At 38.0% G+C, this 22,237-nt stretch overlaps 3 protein-coding genes and 1 long non-coding RNA gene across 11 annotated transcripts in view; 2 read left to right on the forward strand and 2 right to left on the reverse strand.

The window, feature by feature from the left end:
* LOC113648365 overlaps positions 1-22,237 on the reverse strand; it is a 261,316-nt gene that overhangs the window by 82,234 nt on the left and 156,845 nt on the right. The gene's annotated exons all lie outside the window — the stretch shown is intronic.
* The window catches only part of LOC113659134 (carcinoembryonic antigen-related cell adhesion molecule 5-like), a 569,148-nt gene that overhangs the window by 21,719 nt on the left and 525,192 nt on the right, over positions 1-22,237 (forward strand). The gene's annotated exons all lie outside the window — the stretch shown is intronic.
* LOC125138884 lies at positions 896-7,676 on the forward strand. Of its 2 annotated transcripts, XM_047801229.1 has the most exons (3): positions 896-1,032; positions 4,638-4,952; positions 7,346-7,676. In XM_047801229.1, exons 1-3 carry the CDS (start codon positions 978-980, stop codon positions 7,609-7,611), a joined length of 636 nt encoding a protein of 211 aa, XP_047657185.1. In that variant the 5' UTR covers positions 896-977; the 3' UTR covers positions 7,612-7,676. The 2 variants fall into 2 exon arrangements, 1 of the variants encoding a protein (XP_047657185.1); XR_007138000.1 differs by lacking the exons at positions 896-1,032; positions 7,346-7,676 and adding an exon at positions 5,259-5,401 and having other exon boundaries at positions 4,937-4,952.
* LOC125138886 lies at positions 9,039-20,817 on the reverse strand. The gene is made up of 3 exons (XR_007138003.1): positions 20,225-20,817; positions 11,534-11,630; positions 9,039-11,206 (listed from the first exon to the last, which is right to left on the reverse strand). It is a non-coding gene; the product is annotated as an uncharacterized LOC125138886 (long non-coding RNA).

Below are 22,237 nucleotides of genomic sequence, written 5' to 3' on the forward strand. Positions count from 1 at the left end.
TTATTGATCATGGCTTGAATCTCCGTTAGGAGGCACTTCCGTAGCCCCTACCAGTTCATGCCCTGGAAGGGTGCCTTTTGGCTGCCGGGCCCAGAACCATACAGACAGATCTGCTCACCTTACGCATTGGCTGTCATATGAACTTAGATCCCTTAGAGCCAGGAGTTAACGCTTCTGTGTTCTTCCCAACTACAAACTGCCTCATTCAGGCCCACCTAGTGTAAGAGTAGAGCTTCAGGCACATAATCATGGAGCAAAACCTTGCTTTGGGCATATCCTGTCAACACAAGCATTTCACCATTCCCTAATATTATGGAAAGGTTTTAGCAAATCGGTTCCCATTTCTTTTTCTCTTTTTTTATACACAGCTCCAAAAATATAACATACCTGGGATCATGTTTCACCAAAAGTGATAAAATGACATTACAGTATACTATAATTTTAGCAGCTCAAACAGAGGGTTAAGGGCCTTTTGCATTTTAAAAAACAGTGAAAACAGTTTATTTATTATAATGTGCAAAAAGAACTAAATATGTGAAGCAGGACAACCCTAAACAAAAACAAAAGGAATGAAAAGATACAAACATGAGGACAAGGATGAGACACACTGTAGCATCAACAGTAACAAGACCAAGACACAATGAGAAAACAGGAACTTAAATGATGTGGCACTAAAGAGATAATCCAACACAGGTGTATGTGATCTTGGGGAAAATGGAAACACGACAATGATGAGATCTAAAAAGGACCAGGCTGTTGTGAGAGTGTGAAAAATATTTACCCAGACAAGACGAACAAACCACAGCGTTGCTTTACCACTTCTAAATCAAGGGGTGTAGATGGTGTATGGAACATCCTGTTTCTCAGTAAAGTATTAATAGTTCTGTAAAAGAAGCTTCATGTTGCTTTTGTAGTCGTTCATCACTCAGGTCCAAGATCTCCATCAAGTACAGAGAGAGGATTGTTCTCTGGACAAAATGAGAATACAGGTCATTTTTGGAGTCCTGCTGATCTACAACCACGTTGTCATGGGTAAGTTTTATCCTCTAATAATGCATGATTCATTTATTTACTACATGTGCAGTTGTACAGTTTCTGCTTTATGAAATGAGAAATGGTCTAAATGTAGTTTAAACCTGTGAGATCAGATATCAGTAAATCGGTCAGCTTTTAATGAACACTTCCTGCACTTCAAAAGTAGAGAATATATATATATATATATATATATATATATATATATATATATATATAAATATATATATATATATTTTTTTTTTTTCTGTGAATACATTGAGGAGAACTTTTCTGTGAACTTTGTCATGCAAAATATCATTTAGGAAAATATAAATAAATTCTAAGAAACTGAAGACTTCCACAGGCACTAAAGTGTCTAATATATATTTTAATATATAATACTTGTGGTCCTATTGTTTAACCCTGTGTCAAATTTTCTTTTCCATTATTTACGTGTGATAGACACGCTTATCCAGAGCAATGTACAAAAGTGCTTTTAAGTCTCTGTCATTAAATATATTGCTTTATAACCTGCTTTACTAGGTTACAGACTTAAGATACCATGACCCTAAAAACAATGTTGAGTGAGTCAGCTCTGGTCTGGTATTCATCAGCAATCAGGTCTGTGCTGAACTCAGAGTTTGTGAAGACCCATTAGTTCCTCTCGGTTGCACTATTATAAACTTTTGCAGAAATGACATTTTTTACATTTACATAATTTCCTGTCCAGTGTCACCCAATTGAGGATGGGCTCCCTTGTGAGCCTGGTTCCTCTCAAGGTTTCTTCCTCAGGGAGTTTTCCTTGCTGCCACCACCACCAGCTTGCTCATTACTGATAGGGATAGATATATGGTATTTTAAAATGTAAGTTAAAGTCTTCAACCATCGTTTGCTGTGCTCAGCTGTGCAGACCACTAGGAAAAGTTCATTCCACCACCTTTTTTTGCTTTGTAGGCAAGCATCAGTGTTTTGAACCTGGCTATATGAAGCCAGTGGAGGGATCGCAGCAGCAGGGTGGCATGCGAGAATTTCGGCAGTTTGAAATCAAGTTGTGCACCTGCATTGTGGATCATTTGCAGAGGAAGAAATGTGTTTAGAGTTAGACCTGCCAGCATTGTGTTACAGTAGTCCAGTCTTGAGGTGGCAAGAGACTGAACAAGTACCTGAGCAGCATGTGTGGATAAGAATGGTCGAATCCTTCTGATGTAGTAGAGAAGGAACCCGACAAGAGCGTGTCACATTAAGGACGTTCGAGGAAAAGGACAGATTGTCCGTGGTTACCCCAAGGTTGCAAGCTGTGACTGAAGGGGCAATCAGATCGTTATGCAGGGATGTTGCAAGATCGTGAACAGGAGATGAGTCACCTGGGATGATCAGCAGATCAGATTTGCTGCGATATTATGTCTGCCTGACATGCTGAAATCTGAACAGAAGCTGTTATATCTGAGGGCAGGAAGGAGAAGACAAGTTGAGTATTATCAGCACAGCAGTGGTAAGAGAACCCGTGTGAGGAAATAACTTTACCAAGAGAAGAGATTGAGTATACAGGGAAAAAAGGAGAGAACCAAGTACTGAGCCCTGTGGGACATCAGTGCAGAGTCTGCATGGAGCAAATGTCACTCCCCTCCATGTTATCTGATATGAGCAACCTTCCAGTAAGGAAGCAAACCGTTCCCATGTAAATGATGGAAAAGAAAACTGGGCACAGGGTTAAATAATAGGATCAGTATTATTATTTCAGTCAGGACCACTTTGTCAAATGAGCATTTATTAGGTGATAGCATACAGTTAGTGTTGTAGATATGGTTCTGTTCTGGGCAAAAATTCAGGCGCCCGTCCGTGCACATGCATGGACAGAGCAGGGAGAGCAGCAACTAGAAAATAGAATAGACCCCCGTATAACAGAACCATTAAATATGTATAGTATTAATATGCTCACATACATGTTTTAAAAAAAAAATTATATATATATATATATATATATATATATATATATATATATATATATATATATATATATATAGCGAGAGCAAGAGAGAGAAAGAAACTAATATGTGATGAAGGTTTATAGCGTAAACTGGTAAACGGGGTTGGAGGAGGGAATTTAATTCGCAGCAGCAGCGATGCGCTAGAAGCGGCTCGGTGAATGGGAATTTAAATGGTTGGATAATATGGATGTCGTAACCGGATTGGTGCGCGTCATGAACAGCTGATTATCAGCTGATGCAGCTTGATGACGTGGCCTGCTTGGACTAATACAATGTTTGATATATTATATTATATATTAGACAGTTTAAATTCCAAGACTCCTGAGGGTGGACAAAAGAGTCTTGTGGTTGACCATATCAAAGGCTGCTGAAAGGTCGAGGAGGATGAGGACAGATGAGAGCTTGGATGATCTAGCAGCATGTAGTTTCTCAGAGACAGTCAAATGTGCTGTTTTACAGCCAGACTGGTTTGGATCTTAGAGGTTCTGTGAGAGGGTGTTACACAGCATCAGTGTTAAGATGTAGATTTAAAAGGAGTCTAAAGCAAGTACCATTTACACAGTACAGCTTATGGCTGGGCAAAATGACAAAAATCTAATCACAATATTTAATTGAAAAACATACATCTGCACTATTTTATTTATGTGTATTTACTGTAAAATCTGCCTAATATTTTACATTCATGTATATACAGTTAGGGTTAGTTGACTTGTTTATTCAGCTTGCACGTTTTTTTAATGCCATAACCTTATAAGTTTCTACATGTTGTTCCTTTATAACAGTGTCTGCACATTTTCTTTCAATGCCATAGCCTTAGAACTATTTACTTCAACATCAATGTCCACACATCTCTGCAATGCTATAGCCTTCATATCTATTAACTGTACATTATATATAAAAATGCTGTACATTTACAGTCATATGCAAAAGTTTAGGAACCCCTGACAATTTCCATGATTTTCATTTATAAATATTTGGGTCTTTGGATCAGCAATTTAATTTTGATCTATCAAAAAACTGAAGGACACAGTAGTATTTCAGTAGTGAAATGAGGTTTAATGGATTAACAGAAAATGTGCAATATGTATCAAAACAAAATTAGACAGGTGCATAAATTTGGGCACCCATTCCATTTTGTTGATTTGAATACCTGAAACTACTTAGCACTGATTAATTGGAACACACAATTGGTTTCGTGTGCACAATAAGCCTTGAACATCATAGACAGGGGCATCCAAACATGAGAAAGGGTATTTACAGTAAGTTGGCCAATTGCAAGTTGACCTGAAAACAAAGATTGTTCATCATTATGGTTTAGTGGAAGGCTACAAAAAGTTATCGCAGAGATATAAGCCGTCAGTGTCCACTGTGAGGAAATGGAAGACCACAGGCGAAGGATGGTGAGAACGGTCAAAAACAGTCCACAGACCGCCTCCAGAGACCTCAACAACAGTTTGCTGAAATATCATTTATTTAATCTTTACTCGACTGATGTTAGAATGTTTTCCTGCCATTTCAGTCCGAACTAAAATTTCACTTGGAGAAGATACTGTTTTGAAGTTTACAAAGATGAGAAGTGTGTTTCAGTTTACAATACTATTAACAGAATGCTGATGATTTTTTCTTCCTCTGCAGGTTCACTGTTTCAGGATCATGTCTGTAGATTTACTCAGAGTAATCAGTGTTATGTAGCTGTGGGACAACAACTGTACCTGCAAATGCCGCTGGAGGATGAGTTTGACCTAAATACCACTAGTGTAATTTTAAGATATAGAAAAACCCAAAGTTCCCCACCAACACCAAATCACTCAAGATGGCAGTTTGTTAATGATAGTAAAACTATGATACTAACCAGTGCAGAGAGGAACGACTCTGGAACATACACTTTAAACATCTTTGATGTAGACGGGAGAAGTAAAGGCAGTTATACTCTCCAGGTGAACATTGAAGGTAGGACCACACAACCTCTAATCACATCACACTACAAGTTCATAAATGTATAAAATATAAACATTTATAGACACTATAGTATCTCTCAAGATTTTGTTTTATGTTTTCATATTTATTTATGCAAATGCATCTAATTAAAAATGCAGAACTATATAGATTAAGAAAAACAATTGGTGTTTTAATGTTAGAAACAAATTATTTTTTGCCATATCTATTTGATATGTTGTTGTGTTTCTGGTTTGTTCTTTTATTTCTGGTTTAATAATGTGTTTAATTTATTCTGATGTGTTTGTCTCTAATCTACAGCTCAGGTGTCCTCAGTGAAAGTGTCCTACAGCTGCTTGTCCTCTGGAGTCATGAAAGTGACCTGTTCTGCTGATGGAGACAACCTTCACTTCAGCTGGACTTCTGACTTTAACACACTCCCTCAACTGGAGAACGGGACCAGCACTGTCACACTGGAACAAGAACATCAAGGAAACATCACCTGCCATGTAGAAAATCATGTCAGCCGTGACCACGATACTGCTGAACTCCAGACAATGTCCTGGTGAGTCTGTCTTTTATAAAGAAGGATTTAATGAACAAAATTCCAATGCAGCAGTTTGTGAACACAGAGACAAAACAGCCAGATCCAGACACATCCTGAGGACAGCCTTGACTAATCCTGTCGGCCCCCATATACAGTCTTTAATCATCTGATAATTTAATATATAAAATGTACAGTATATAATGTTTGTGATGCATACAGTATATATAATATAATATATAACATAATAGAATAGAATATAATATAGAATATAATAAAACACTTTGTATTTTGTATATAAGTAAATTCGAGTCTTTGGATGATTTTGGTGAAAAATGCTAATTTAATGGTGAACAGATTTTTAAATGAAAGTAAAAGTTTGCTGAAATATTTATTTATCACTTAATCACTGATTCCATTTTGTCCAAATAAAATTCAGCAAACAAGTAAAGCAGTTGCCAATAATATTAACAGAATGCTGATGATTTTTTCTTCCTCTGCAGGTTCACTGTTTCACATCACACTCACACAGACATTAGTGACTAACCCCACACACTCACACAGACATTAGTGATTAACCCCACACACTCACACAGACATTAGTGATTAACCCCACACACTCACACAGACATTTTTGACTAATCCCACTCAAAAATCTCATCAGTCATCTTTTACTGAACGCACAAAAGTGTAAAATATCATTTAACACCTTCATAAATCAAACAATATTTGGGTAGAAAAATCTTTATCACTGATGCTGTTATCTGTATTGATTGTTATTTTTTTCTATATTAAATTAAAATAAGTAAATCAACTGAGAAAATAAAAATAGACAGGTTTGAAGTTTACACAGATCAGAGGTGTTTCAGTTTACAATAATATTAACAGAATGATGATGATTTTTTCTTCCTCTGCAGGTTCACTGTTTCAGGATCATGTTGTCTGTAGATTTAAACAGATTAAACCGTGTTATGTAGCTGTGGGACAACGACTGCACCTGCAAATGCCGCTGGAGGATGGGTTTGACCTAAAGACAACTAGATTAATTTTAACATATAGAAAAAAACAAAGTTCCCCAACAACACCACATCTCCCAAGATGGCAGTTCGTTAATGATAATAAAACTATGATACTAACCAGTGCAGAGAGGAACGACTCTGGAACATACACTTTATACATCTATGATGTAGACGGGAGAAGTAAAGACAGTTATACTCTCCAGGTGAACATTGAAGGTAGGACCACACAACCTCTAATCACATCACACACACACACTACAAGTTATTTCATACATGTATAAAATATAAACATTTGTCCACACTGTAGCAGACATCCCAAGTGTCCCGGAAGTTCCTATATTCCTAAATTCATAGCGGCTCCCTGATGCCCGCAAATTAGAACGATCTCCTGGAATCTAGAGCGAACTAGCAAGAGCGCGCATGCGCGACAGAAACTGTGCACCAAACCTTGGCGGAGTGGGGGGTGGGAAGAGACCTTGCGTGTGCGTGTTAGCCTGTGTGCGTCATTAATTAATTAACATTCGGAATACCTCCCGGAAAATACTTTTTGCAGGTTGGGATGTCTGCTATAGTCTCTTTCAAGATTTTGTGTTATGTTTTTAGATTTATTTATCCAAATGAGGCTCCATCTAATTAAAAATGCAGAAACGTAAATAGAAACCAAACACCAAAAATACAACCAAGGCTTTTAATGTTATTAGAAATGAACATGTTTATTTCTCACATATATATTTGAGTTTATGGTTTGTTTGTTTTTTTCCTCTGATATTTTTGGTTTGATTATATGCTTGATTGTCATGGCTTCTGTAGTAATTCATCCTGAGCTGTTTATCTCTAATCTACAGCTCAGGTGTCCTCAGTGAAATTGTCCTACAGCTGCTTGTTCTCTGGAGTCAGGAGAGTGTTCTGTTCTTCTGATGGAGACAACCTGCACTTCAGCTGGACTTCTGAATCAATCACTCGGTTGGAGGACGACAACAAAACTCTCGTACTAGATAAAAGCCATAGAGAACAATTCACCTGTCTTGTCGAAAATCACGTCAGTCGTGAGCACATTTCCATTAAACTCCCGACATGTATTGGTGAGTTTGTCTTTCTAAGTAACAAATGAATCTAATACTGTAAACTTTTAATAATAAATATCACTAACACTATTGTGCAGTGCTTCTTACTTTCCTGCACAATCCACTTTATTAGAAACACCTGTAGGCAGTCACGAAGTTTTCTAATCAGCCAATCATGTGTTTGATTTCTTTGACTTTTATTGTGGCATTGTTGATGGTACCAGATGAGCTGCATAAACTCCAGATCTTGTGGGAATTTTACATAAAACAGTCTCCAAGTCTCTCATCAAAGTGTAAAAACAATGCCATGGTTAAAGTCATAAAGACCAATAGGTGAACATTAAGAGATGTTCTTTACCTCTGTGCTGCTGCCACATATTTCCAGGTGTTCCTATTAAATTGGACAGTGTGTTAATTAGCCCATGCTGTCTGTGTTGATTTTACTTGATGGTCTACTTTATATGAGCAGTTGTGCTTGTGCTCTCTCTCTCTCTCTCTCTCTCTCTCTCTCTCAGATTTCATGATTGTGTTTGTGTGGCTCTTTGAGGTCATCATCCTGCTGTCTGCATTAGTGGGCACACTGTACATTTACCCCAGAATCTCCAGGAAACAGAGGACACCAGAGAGTAAGACTTTAATACTTTTTAGCTTGGAATATTAACATATTACCAAAGTCCATATTTGATTTTAAAGTATATGCTAATATGTAAAAACAGAAGACCAGGAACAACTAGAAAACAGAATGTCTAAAACTGATGTATTGTCTAAAGCTGATCAACTGAGCTTTATTTTTTCCATCAGAAAAGCCAGGACCAGGAAGCTCAGTAACCCTGAACAAGAATTAGAAGAGGCAGTCTGTGGCTGATCTCCTCTATATGAGCAGGCATCGCTCTCCATCTCATCCAGACTAAAACCTGATAAAACTGTAACCATTACCATAACAGTGTAACAGTGCTATCTGCTTACTGACCTTGCTATTGCTCTCTGTTTTGGATTATTTGCTCTGTGTTTAAAAAATATAATTCAGCCTCATTATTCATATATCATACTGAGTGCTAATGTTGTTTGTTTTACTTCTAATTTTCTAACCACAATGTAATGCTTTGATGCTACAAAATCAAACATTTAATACAATATTCAATGTTTTTGATATGTAAATCAAGTTTTAAATTTAAGTCCTATGTAATGAATATGTAAATGCTGAAATAAAACCTACACACTCATGTGGTCTAGACTGTTCTATTGTCTCTATATACCGTAGCATTAAGGAGGAACAGTGACAGGAAGAACATCACCAAGTCAAGTCAAGAAGCTTTTATTGTCATTTAAACCATAGCTGTTGCAGTACACAGTGAAATGAGACAACATTTCTCCACGAGACAACAACCATTTCTTTAGTTTTATCAACATTCAGAGACTTGCTGATGAGACCCACCACATTCGTGTCATCGGCGAACTTGATGATATGGTTCGATCTGGGCATTGCTGCACAGTTGTGAGTCAGCAAGGTGAACAGCAGTGGACTGAGCATGCAGTCCTAAGGGGCTCCAGTACTCAGTGTGGTGGTGCTGGAGATGCTGTTCCTGACAGAGGTCTCCCAGTTAGGAAGTCCGGGATCCAGTTGCAGAGGAAGGTGTTCATTCCCAGCACGCTCATCTTCTCAATTAGGTGCTGAGGGATGATTGTGTTGAATGCTGAACTAAAGTCTATGAACAGAATTTGTACGTAAGTGTCTATATTGTCCAGGTGGGTGAGGGCTACATGAAAGGCTGAGGCAATGGCGTCGTCCATAGAGCAGTTTGGACGATATGCAAACTGTAGGGGGTCCAGTGAGGGTGGTAACTGGGTCTTGATGTGCCTCATGATGACCTCCTTAAAGCACTTCTCAAAGCATGGTCTTCCTTCCCGCTACATTGTTCCGCAACTGATTTTAGAAGTCATTCAGTGCATCTGGGAGGGAGGTATCACTATCACAGGCAGGTGAAGCTGTCTTGTAGTTCACCTGTACTGCGCCGGGTTTCTCCGCTGTCCTGGAAGTGGCTGTGGATTGTCTAGGCTTGTGTGTGCTTTGATTCTATGATGGCTCGGGACAGTTTGGCCCTTGGCTAGGTCTCTAGGCTTCAGCAGCTCACACACTTTAGCAGTCATTCGTGGCTTCCGGTTGGAGCGTGTGGTGATGGTCTGGGAGACGGTCACATCATCAATGCACTTGCCTTGCACAATGCACATGTAGCTGGTCACTGATGCCGTGTACACCATCAAGAAGTGCAACCAATGACCATTGATTGCATACATATTCTATGTTCTACATATTACATATTCTACGAATGATATCTAATTTAGTTTAAAAAATCTAACTAGGAATCGTATCTTAAGAGTGATTCACGACCAATCTCAAAGCAATTCTGAGCAAGGAAAATACAAACGTATATCTTAGAGAGGTGGTGTTTTATGACACATATGACATTATGGTCTAATATAAGCTTCACTTTGTCTCTATGTTAAGATATTTGAGGCTATATCATGTAGGGACTATAGAATATACTATAGATGTTATCTCTATTATTATTTTTCACAAAAATAATCCCTACATGATCTAATCTGTAGCATCTATCAGTATTAAATATTGTACATGTCTTCTCCTTCACCTTTTGGCCATTTTCCCTTCTGCTGAAGAAACTCTTAAGCCTCTTAAAAGTCCTCCTCATTACTCCTAAGACTTTTTGATCCTTATGAGCTCTTTTTAGGGTTAAGATGCTTTGCAAATAACATATTGCAGTAACCGGGGTAGATTAGTAAACCCTGGACTCTTGAGCAGGAGCCTTTCCCAGGGGACTCAAGATGGTGGACAGTCTGGATGAGGTAATAACCCATGGCAGGGCACACACACACACACACACACACACACACACACACACACACCCTAGACAGTTTAGACATTTTAAAGGGCATATGTTTGTTGTCAATGGTTGCCCTTCTTGATGACATTCTTCCCGTCACTGTTCCTCCTTAACTGTATGCTACAGTATATACAGACAATACAACAGTTTAGAACAAATGAGTGTGTAGGTGAGTTACATTAAAAAAAATACTAAAATCATTAATAATAACTAAAACAGATTTTATTTCAGCATTTACACATTCAGTACATAGGACTTATTTAATATTTTATTAAATTGTTGCCACTGTAGAATTACAGCATTACAGTGGGCTTAAAATATAAAGGCGATGTTGTCACTAGGTAAAAGCCACTGGATAGCAGTGTTATTCATTATATAGTGTAATTCATTATTTTCAATTCATTTTACAAGCACTTCAATGATGGACATTGTCTCAAGGCAGCTTTACAGAAGTATAGAAACAAAAGAAATATTTTCTAATGTTATTTAAAAAAGACAGACTCACTGGTACATTTTGGCAGTTCAGTTGAATTGTAGGCATGACTGACGTGATATTCGACATTACAGGGGACTTTTTTAATATGCATTTTATCCAGTACGAGGGTTTTGTTGTCGTCCTCCAACCGAGTGTTTGATTCACAAGTCCAGCTGAAGTGCAGGTTGTCTCCATCAGCAGAACAGAACACTTTCCTGACCTCCGGGAACAAGCAGCTGTAGGACAATTTCACTGAGGACACCTGAGCTGTAGATTAGAGATAAACACCTCGGGATGAATTACTACAGACGCCAAAACAAATAAACACAAAATCAAAGCAAAATCATACAAGGACATAAGGACATCACAATATATACACTTCTTCATTTTTAATTAAATGAAGCCTCATTTGTATAAAAATATTAAAATGTAAAAAGAAATATTGAGAGAGACTATAGTTATAGTTAATATATTTTTTATTGATCATGGCTTGAATCTCCGTTAGAAGGCACTTCCACAGCCCCTACCACTTCATGCTCTGGAAGGGTGCCTTTTGGCTTCCGGGCCCAGAACCATACAGACAGATCTGCTCACCTTACGCATTGGCCGTCATATGAACTTAGATCCCTTAGAGCCAGGAGTTAATGCTTCTGTGCTTTTCCCAACTACGAACTGCCTCATCCAGGCCCACCTAGTGTAAGAGTAGAGCTTCAGGCACACAATCATGGAGCAAAACCTTCATGGATCAAACCAGGGCATATCCTGTCAACACAAGCATTTCACCTTTCCCTATTATTTTGGAAAGGTTTTCCATGAAGGTTTTAGCAAATCAGTTCCCATTTCTGTTTTTCTCTTTTTTTTATACCCAGCTCCAAAAATATAACGTACCTGGGACCATGTTTCACCAAAAGAAATAAAATGACATTATACTATAATTTTAGCAGCTCTAACAGAGGGTTAAGGGTCTTTTGCATTTTAAAAAAACAGTGAAAACAGTTTCTGTAGGAATGGACATGTGTTTAAAACATCTGGATTTAACTTAGAGATTAAAACATTGACCCCCACTGCTCCATGTAAATCTTTCCACTGTAAATCAGCTGTTCTCTTTCTAAGTGGACATTTATAAAACACTCTCCATGCCGGCTTAGTGTCATCTAAAACCCAGATTGTCCCTCCACACAGTGTCTTTCCTCCCATCCAGCTTTCTCTTATTTACAGTTTTTACACAACATTTGTAAATTTCTTTTCCTTTTGCTTCATAGATCGGTAAAACATGTCCTTTGCCTGCTTCAAGGTACAAACCATTAAAACCATCAAGCTTTGGTAAAAGTTCCAGTTCTGGGAAAGGATCGCCTTTATCCGCTGTTTCAAACACTTCGTGGTGTTCCTTTAATAAAAACATTTCCTCTTTTGACAACTTGCTGATCATTTGTTGACGTTGATTTCAGTGTGTCACTGTGACCGTAGCCTGAGGTCCATTAAAAAGAAAGTTTAATCACAACTAAGCCACTTATTTTTTGCAAAAGAAAATCTCTTCATATAACCGAATCAGATCCGATAAGGTATTTTTGTACTGTTTGAAAATGAAATGTTGTGATTCTGCTCCGAATGTCTACTAGGCCCTGCCTTCTTTTTTCCATAGGGAGGAAGAGAACACTCTGAGGAACCCAGTGTAATTTGTCCCATACAGAGTTGACTAGTGCTGCTTGAATTTTTTCAACAAGGCCACAGTTAAGCTAGGCGATGCCACAGTGTTGAGTCTACTAGATTGTTGGCCACCAGTACCCTCCCCCTTAGTGACATGTTCGCTTTTAGCCATTCCCAGTTTTTTAGTTTACCTTCTATTTTTCCTAATACTCAGTCCCAGTTTTTCTTTTCATCATGTAAATAAATCCCTTTGTCTCTGAATTCTTTAGTCCACTGGCTAGTTTTGGTAAACCGAAGGTCCAATTTCCTATTGCAATAGCTTCACTTATTCTCCAGTTGATTCTCGATAAGGAAACTTGACTAAAATCAGAAACGACTTTTTCTAAAACCTTAATTGTGTTTTGATTTATTACTAAAACCATAACATCATCTGCCTACGCAGATAAAACATGTGGAGCATTAAAACCAGGAAGAATAAAACCATTAATGACATTTGTATTCTGTGTAAAAACAGTCCAATTGATAAAGTGTACAACATATATGATAAAGAACAGCCTTGTCTGAATCCCCAATTTACATTAAAAGAAGCACTTAACCCTCCGTTGATCTTGAGTACACTTTCAACATCCTGGTACATCACCTTTATCATTGCTATAAGACTGGAGCCTCTAGCGAGGTATTGGCTCTCAACCCTGTCAAAAGCTTTTTCTTGATCCAGTGAAATCAGTCCAAGGTCAATTGCCAATGAGCTGGAGACGTCCAAAATGTCACTATTCAGAGAAACGTTATCAATGATGGATCTATTGGGCACACAGTATGTTTGGTCAGCGTGTGTTATAGAGTCCATGACATCTCTAAAGACGGTTAGCCATCGCTTTGGACATTATTTTGTAGTCCGTGCAGAGCAGTGACACTGGACGCCAGTTCTTAATGTCCTGTAGCTCCCCTTTCTTGCGGAGAAATGTAATTACACCTCTTTGGATGCTCAGGGGTAGACCGGGGTAGGGGTAGTTCACGGTGGCCCGCAGATCTTCCAGAACCAGCGGGCCTTCCAGAGCAGCTTTGTCCTCTGGGGAAATCTTTGGGACTCCTCTGTGAAATCTCTATAGCAGCTCTTCATTGTCACTCTATTCACTCTCGTACAGATCTCTGTAGAAGTTTGTGGCATACCGTCTGATGTCGTTACTGTGTGTTATGTGTTGCCCATCCATTGTGCATTAAAAGCTTTATTTTGCTTTGCAGTTCTCAAAATGTCGTCTGTCTCCTGTGGACTCAGATAAAGCCTGGAGTTCCACTATATCTATCTCCAGCTCTCTTGATTACTTGGTGATGTCCCTTGTAATGTTGGCAGTGTACTTTTTTCCTTTATTATGGTTGTTGCTGAGTCCACAAAGCTTTGTTTGTCACTGAAGTGCTAGTCTACTCTAACTCCTTTCATATTCTTTATTTTTTGGAGAAACCTTTTTTAACCTCTTTAGCTTCATACTGTATGTAAATATTTGTTTGTTATTTTGTTTTTCCTCATCAATGTTTCTTGACTGTTTATGATTTGTTTTTTCCTGTTCAATTTGATCTGACCACAGTGAACCTACATCTGTGATCAGATCTGTGTTGTCTGTAGCTACTGACTCCTCACTACTTTGATTTTTGACTGCCTCCATTTTCTGTTTTGGATTGTGATTAACGTCAACTTTTGGATTTTCTTTTCCTGTCTCCATCTGTTCTGCTTCTGCCTCAGTTATTTCCTCTTCTTCTTCTTGACCTTCTGTGTTACTTCTTTGCTGTTTTAATTCTTCCTGACTTTTTGTCTGTACACTGCTCCATTCATTGACCTGCTTTTCTTATCAGGGTGTCTTTAATTACAACCCCTTTAGTGACCACAATCTCAACTGTGTGAATCTCATCCACAAACATCACCACAGCCTTGTTCATGTGGGCAGCAGGAAAAATGCTCTTCCTGACGATTAGCTTAGCTACCGCTGAGGCGCCTCTTCTACTGTGCCCGTGACAGTCGGTAACAGTTTAAACCAATGCTTTCGCGTCGGGATTGTAAAAGCCGCTACCGTGTAACGCTCACACACACACACGCGCGCGCACGCACACACACACACACACGCACACACACACACACTACTCGCTACACACCACTCAGTGCTCACTCAAATCATACAACATAAAGAAACAAACAAAAAAAGTTTTGACTCATACCTTCACTACACGCACACACGCGCATGCGCAGACACACACACACACATTGCAGAGGACTGTAAGAGACTACACATCACTGACCACTATTAAATGTGTACAAAAAAGACAAAGAATCTATAATTTTTTTTCCTGTTTAAATGTAATGCATCAGTTGCAATTTTAAATCCATAGTATTTTTTAAAAGTGTTCATAGTGTTAGTTACTTCAATGAAAAAGCGTTTTTTTTGTTTTTTTTTAATCACATATACATTACAGCACAGTGAAAATCTTTCTTCACAAATCCCAGCTTTGGAATTTGAGGTCAGAGCACAGGGTCAGTCACGATACAGCACCCTGGAGCAGGGAGGGTTAAGGGCCTTGTTTAAGGGCCCAACAGTGGCAGCTTGGCATTGCTGGGGTTTGAGCCCTAATAACCCTGAGCCCTAATAACCCTGAGCCTTAACCACTTGAGCTACCACTAGGGTTGACACACTCTAAAAAATTATTCATGGGGTTAGTTTGTAAAACTTAAAATAAACAACATTTTCAGCATAAAATAATTAAGTTTGTAATATGTACTTGTAGAGTGTGTGTGTGTCTGCCCTGCGATTGGTTGGCACTCCGTCCAGGGTGTATCTATGTACTTGTATTGGTGAGTTGATAACTCATATTAATAAGTCTTTCAAAATTAAAATAAAGAATACTGTCTTAATTATATATCGATTTTGAACAAAAACTTTTACCTTCAAGTAACAACAGAAAAATATTAAGTTAGCAAAACTTGTATATCTAGTGAGCATCCTTTAAAAGCTGAGTAAAGGCGGAATTTGCCCGGACGTGTTTTGCTGCCAGAGAAGGACTACTAGTAGCCGGAGAAACAGGAGAATCGAGGCTATATAGGTAAGTTAATATTTTTGCTTTGTTTTAATCTCAGCAGCTACCAACTGTATACACAAAAAATCTAAACTAAAAAATACTTTTGAGGTGTTTCAGAAAATAATTCTTGAGCTGGATGGTCTGAAAGCTAGCCCGAAGGTAATGTCTTTAAACAATAAACTGTTGTATTCCTGAAATGTTTCCTGTAAAAGTTTTGTTGTGCATACACGTACAGCAGCTGTAATTTTGACAATTTTTTTACATGAAGGTTACAGTGTTGTATTTGTTTGAGACTTTATGGGGGCTGTAGTTTATGTGATGAAGGTAAAATTTAATACTTTGCAATAATATAAAAAAGGAAGAAAACTTTCAACTAGGTGGACCCAATAATCTGGCAATTTCATGTTCCCTGTGATTTATTGTTATTATTTTATTCTGATATGTACCTACCAGGTTACTAAGAAAATACTTGATTCTTTACTTGGCTTTACTTGAAAAATACTTTAGTCCAGGATAATTATCGTTTTGTCAAAGCATTGTTAAAACCTTTTTGTACATAAGTTGACATTGGTTTTATAATAAACCAGTTTCATCATAAAACTGGAATTGCTGTGTTATTTCTCTTGATTGAAGTGAAATAAGTTACTTGTACTCAAAAATATTAAGTTAACAATTTGCATGGACATATCTTAGTAGAATGGAATCAAAATAAAGAAGTTAGAATAGCTTAAATTATGTAATTTGACCACTTAATATCACCAAAACTTTGAAATTAAAATTAAGTTGTTGTACTAAACAAATTGGGTTAGTCTAACTATAAAAGGTTCATGGTATCTACTTAATAATGAGTTGAAGCTACTTAATTAATCTATTTTTAGACTGCACCCGTCCCATGAAATACGGAATCGTCCCGTATTTACAGGCAAAATGACGCGTCCCATATCAAATCAATACGGGATGGGATTTGTGCCATATTTTACATAGGTCCACATTATACAGCATCCCATGCAAATCAACCCCCCGCAGTGTGTGGAGACGCGTCCTATTCTGCCCCTGATTGGGTAATACTCGTTACCATGGTTGGTTTGATTGGTTTGTTTTAGGGTTACAGGCCGTGAATCACGGCCAATCAGAGTCAGAGGAGGGCGGGACGCCGCCTCGTCGGTTCTTTTGACAGCGTCAGAGTGACAGAAAATCCATATGAAACGATGGCATCATTAATAAGCTGAACCTCATCCAAAAAGTCAGCATGGATGAACATTATGATGAATGCACCACAGCAAATAGCATTCTGAAGGGGCTCAGAGATAGTGCAGAGGATGAATGGAAGTCCAAAGATGTGTCTGCCAGGTGGGTGGCTCTCTTTCAAGTAGCTAACCTGCCTAACATGCTGTCCATCATCAGCCACATCTTAAGCATCCCAGGATCCAATGGTTATGTGGAAAGGATCTTTTCTAGAATGGAACAGGTGCTGTGTGGAGCTCATTAGGAGTGAGCTCTTGATCACTTTTAACTTTGAACAGTCCTGTTCAGAGTTTTACGGTAGCTGTTTGAAAGACAAACAGCTTCTCAGTGCTGCAAGGAGTGACAAGAAGTACACTTATAAAAGAAAGTAGGCCTGACATGCTCCAATACTGCACACTACTACTTCTGGTCCACTGATATTCACTGATACACTGATATACATCCACTGATGTTATTATGTTCATGATGTCCATGGAAGATCTTTTGCAAGTTTGCAAGTTATAATTACTAAGTTACGGATCTGTTAATTTAATAATAAGTTAATAAAATATGGTTCACATCTCACAAGTTCCTCCAAAAGCTTATATTTTGTGTTCTCAGTCACACTTGACGTATATTTATTATTGTCATAGCTGTGTATTCAATATGACCACTTAATTTTAAGTAAATTCAATAGCAGGTATCTTATTATAATGTCCATTGGTATCAATCTTAATATTTTTATGAATACATGTTTTAAGTTATGATATACCACTACTGGCACGCCATCGGAACTGTGGTCATCGTGGCCCCGAGGGGTGTGGCCCCCGCTGAGGCTGGCGTCCCTTATTTTTCTGTATTGAAGGTGGCAACCCTAGCTACCACAACCCTCACATCTCTCTCTCTCACACACACACACAGACACACACACACATCATCATCACATCACACTCATCACTGAATCTGTACTCACAGCACAACAAAGATATCTTAACAAATATCTTTGTTCTTGTTTAGAAATAAAGGTTTAAATATAAACCAGAACGGTACATTTCCTAAAGAAAATGTGAATGTGCTTGCAGTGATGTCAGTTCCCCTCATCGTGCTGAGTGTTTTGATATATGACATGTCCATGTTGTGCTAAATTTTTGATTTCGCTTATTTTGGGGGCGGGGCTACACGTGACGTCAGTTCCAATCATCGTGCCGAGTGTTTTTATGTTGTGTAACCGAGATATGGCTTCTTTATATTGCAATATGGTTCGTAAGGTGCACTACATGGTTGCTAGGGTATGGCTGCACAGTTACTATGGTTATATTTGCAGACTAGTTTCTCACCTGCAACAAAAGAGCACACCTGAAAATCCATTTATCTTTTCCTGAAACAAGCGCCATGAAGATCTTGAACTAAAGCATCAATCAGTGATTTTATTGGGAAAAAATAGAATCACGTTACAATAAGGATCATTAGTTCAAACATAATGTATTAACTAACATTTACTAACCGTGAGCAATAAATTATTGTATTTAGTAATCTTTGTTAAAATAAAGTTTATTCTTTGTTCATGTTAGTTCACAGTATATTAACTACTGGGAAAAAATATAAACACATTACAATAAGGATCATTAGTTCAAACGTAATGTATTAACTAACATTTACTAACCGTGAGCAATAAATTATTGTATTTAGTAATCTTTGTTAAAATAAAGTTTATTCTTTGTTCATGTTAGTTCACAGTATATTAAGTAATGTTAACACGGTGTTAATAATGTATTAGTAAATGTTGAAATTAACATGAACAAAATGAATAAATGCTGTAGAAGTGCAGTTCATTATTAGTTCATGTTAAGTAATGTGGTAACTAATGAACCTTTATTATAAAGTTTTAGAAGAAGAAAAAAAAAAAAAAAAACTGTCCGAGGGGGGATTCGAACCCCGAATGTCTGCATGCTAAACGGATTCGCTATCCACTAGGCCATCCAGGAACACGGGAAAGCCTTTGCGGTTTTATGTATTAATTCACTAATGTGAAGAATGGCGCGTCTAACGATACCCAAGCTTTATTACATTGAAGACATTCTTATCATTCTTTGTGATGTACGTGTCATATGTTTAAAAAATAATTATGTAATGTAAGGAGACAAAGAAAAAATGCGCTTAATTTTAATTAATGGGTGGCTCTTAAAAGAGCCGTTGCTGTTCTTAAAAGGACATTAGTTTAAAGTGAAAAAAAAGTATAAAAACTACACTGATAGTTAAAAAACAACAAAAAGTTATACAAATGGCAGAAACAACAACATATGTGACCGCCGAGAAACAACATATGTGACCGCCGTGCTGTACAAGGCATGCCACCAACTCGTTTTAAGCATTAAATACACGGTTAAATGTTATAGTGTTTGAAAGCTTAGACTCTCGGGATTTTATTAAGCCCACACACAAAGCATAATATTATTTATAGCCATCAGACTAATTTAATCCAAGTTGATAGTCACCGGAAATAGGCGGCGCTTACCTTTCTTCACTGGGGTAATATTTTCCAAAACAAATGCTTGTAAAAAATCCCCAAGAGTCTAAGGAACTGGAATAAGTAAGCCTTTTAATCCAAAACGCGTTTCTGACCGAAACACACAGCACTTCCGTCCTTTGTTTTCGGCTCTCACTTGTCCTTGGAGGCTTAAAAAACTACACTGAGCCGTCAGATTTGTAGTCCAGGGCCTAACGAATCAAACGAAAATCATGAAAATAGGTGGCGATCCCACAATATATGTAGCGCCCTCTACCCTTAAACTTATTGGATGGAGGACCGGGTTCTCACTGTGTCTCTCAATGGGATATCACTTTTCCTTCCTCTGCTCTTTTGTCTATTTATGAGCTTAATTAGACGGGGTGCACACTAACTGGAGCAAGTTATCAAAAATGAAAGTAATTCACAAGATAAGTAAACTTAATGACATTTATTTATGTACACATGGAAATATTAAGTAATTGTTTTAAGTATATTTAAACAACAAAATAAATAAAGATAAAGATAAACCAATTATGTATTTCTTCCTTCCGACTAGCCTCTTTAAACTATATTCTCAGAACTTCACAGGGTAGTTTTCAGGACAACTCACAAAAGATGTGACCCTATCACTAAATTAACTCAAACATAAATAGTAACATACCCCGAATAAACACTGTCCAGAGATTCAGTGTGTCACATATATGTCAGAACAAATTTCTAGAACAACAACAATATCAATAATCCAAAACTCCAGGAAAAAAAACACACCATAATATAGTTCTCAGGCAAACACATGCATGGGCCCACACACACACACACACACGCCAGTCACAAACCCTAACCTGTTGCAGGCCTGTAACGTTGCTGGGGAACGTGGTGGCCTTTAAAACTACAAATGGCCTCTTCGCTCTGACGAGCTAAAAGAAAATAAATAGATCACCTGATTGCCTTCCAAGGTGCTTAAAACGCGAACTTCCCTTAGATGCAGCCGTAGATATTCAGGTAGTCTCATGGCCTCCTCTCCTGAACAGCAGCCACACGATACTGTATCACCATAGCATAGCAACATCCAATCCGCGTCCGATATACAGTCACAACGGCTCCATGAACTTGTCTCCGTCCCGAAATTTAAATAACTAAACACTTAGGCGGTTAGCCGGTTGGAAACCCCGTCAGATAGAATCCTTTTTTTTTTTAGCTTAGTCCCGATAGTTAGCTTAGCGACAGGCTGCGCTCTACCTCAGACTCCGAAACAAAACATAACCGTTTACTCTCTTACCGAGTATAAACACTAATCCACTTAATACAAGTATTAACACTTCTTTAACGAAATACAGACCGTTTAACGCACTTTGCTAGTGGGTATATTGTCTATATCCGAATTAACTCGCTGGAGCAAAAACAAAACAAACTCTCACTCCATCGGCAGTTCTCTCCTCCCTTTTTTGTCCAACCAGAATTCACCCTTCGGGAATAAGTGGAAAATGACCAATCACCAATAACTAAACAAGCTTGCTAGATAAAGACACGTTTTGAGCCAGTGCATTACAAACAACCTTGTTCTTGCAGTACACAGAAATTATACCTAATAGAACCATAACTGGGCTACATATATATATATATATATTTATATATATATATATATATTTATATATATATATATATATATATATATGAAATGAAACTGAAGCTCACTGTGAAATATAGCATATAGCAACAAGCTTTAATAAAGACCTCTACACAGATTCACTGGTGTCTGCTGCCCTCTTTTGGATGTTAGCACATCTACAGAGAGATTCCCCATTCAAGTATATGGGGAAAAAAACACCCCTTTGAGCTTCCATACTGGGAATTCTGGAATTCTGATCGCTTATAAAATCCATAGCACACCTCTCCTCAATGAGCTGGTCGATTTGACACCTCATTTATGGGTCTAGGACAAAAGCTGCGGGACAAGTTACGCGCGAAAAAGTGTCCGGAAGAAGAAGAAGAAGAAGAAGAAGAAGTATGCAAGAGAATAAGAATGTGCTGTAGAAAGCACATTAATAATAATAATAATAATAATAATAATAATAATAATAATAATAATAATAATAAGTATGCAAGAGAATAAGAATGTGCTTTACAAGCACATTAATAATAATAATAATAATAATAATAATAATAAGTATGCAAGAGAATAAGAATGTGCTTTGCAAGCACATTAATAATAAGTATGCAAGAGAATAAGAATGTGCTTTGCAAGCACATTAATAAGCAGAAATATCTGTCTACAGTATATAATATTTAAAAATATTAAATGTACCATAAATTGGGCTTAATATTAAAAAAATACATTTTGCTACTGTTTTTCGTTTGCTTTTCCGATATTTCTTGTTGCAGTTTTCAGTGTTGAACCCACACTGCTGCAGCTTCCTAAGCAGCTCACACACTGAGTTGCTAAATTATTTTAACACCAACATTTCAACTTCCATCCATCCATTTTCTACCACTTATCCGGGGCCGGGTCGCGGGGGCAGCAGTCTAAGCAGGGACACCCAGACACCCAGCAGAGACGAAATCCTGTGGTCCCCAAACCGGACTCCCTCCGGCCCCCGACTGCGCCTAGAAATCCTGTCCATATAAATAATGAACAGGACCGGTGACAAAGGGCAGCCCTGTCGGAGTCAACATGTACTGGGAACAAGTCTGACTTACTCCTGACTTAATGCGAACTAAACTCCTGCTCCGGTCATATAGGGACCGGACAGCCCTTAGCAGAGGGCCTCGGACCCCATACTCCCAGAGCACCCCACACAGGTCACCACGAGGGACACAGTCGAATGCCGTCTCCAGATCCACAAAACACATGTGGA

The sequence above is a fragment of the Tachysurus fulvidraco genome, chromosome 15, assembly GCF_022655615.1.
Source record: "Tachysurus fulvidraco isolate hzauxx_2018 chromosome 15, HZAU_PFXX_2.0, whole genome shotgun sequence".
Lineage (NCBI taxonomy): Eukaryota > Metazoa > Chordata > Actinopteri > Siluriformes > Bagridae > Tachysurus > Tachysurus fulvidraco.

What these genes read in the sequence shown, in the direction of transcription:
- LOC125138884 (XM_047801229.1), top strand. Translation starts at nt 978, where the DNA reads ATGAGAATACAGGTCATTTTTGGAGTCCTGCTGATCTACAACCACGTT. An exon ending in CTACAACCACGTTGTCATGG is followed by an intron (nt 1,033 to 4,637) that starts GTAAGTTTTATC and finishes CTTCCTCTGCAG; the next exon opens with GTTCACTGTTTCAGGATCAT. An exon ending in TCTCCAGGTGAACATTGAAG is followed by an intron (nt 4,953 to 7,345) that starts GTAGGACCACAC and finishes TCTAATCTACAG; the next exon opens with CTCAGGTGTCCTCAGTGAAA.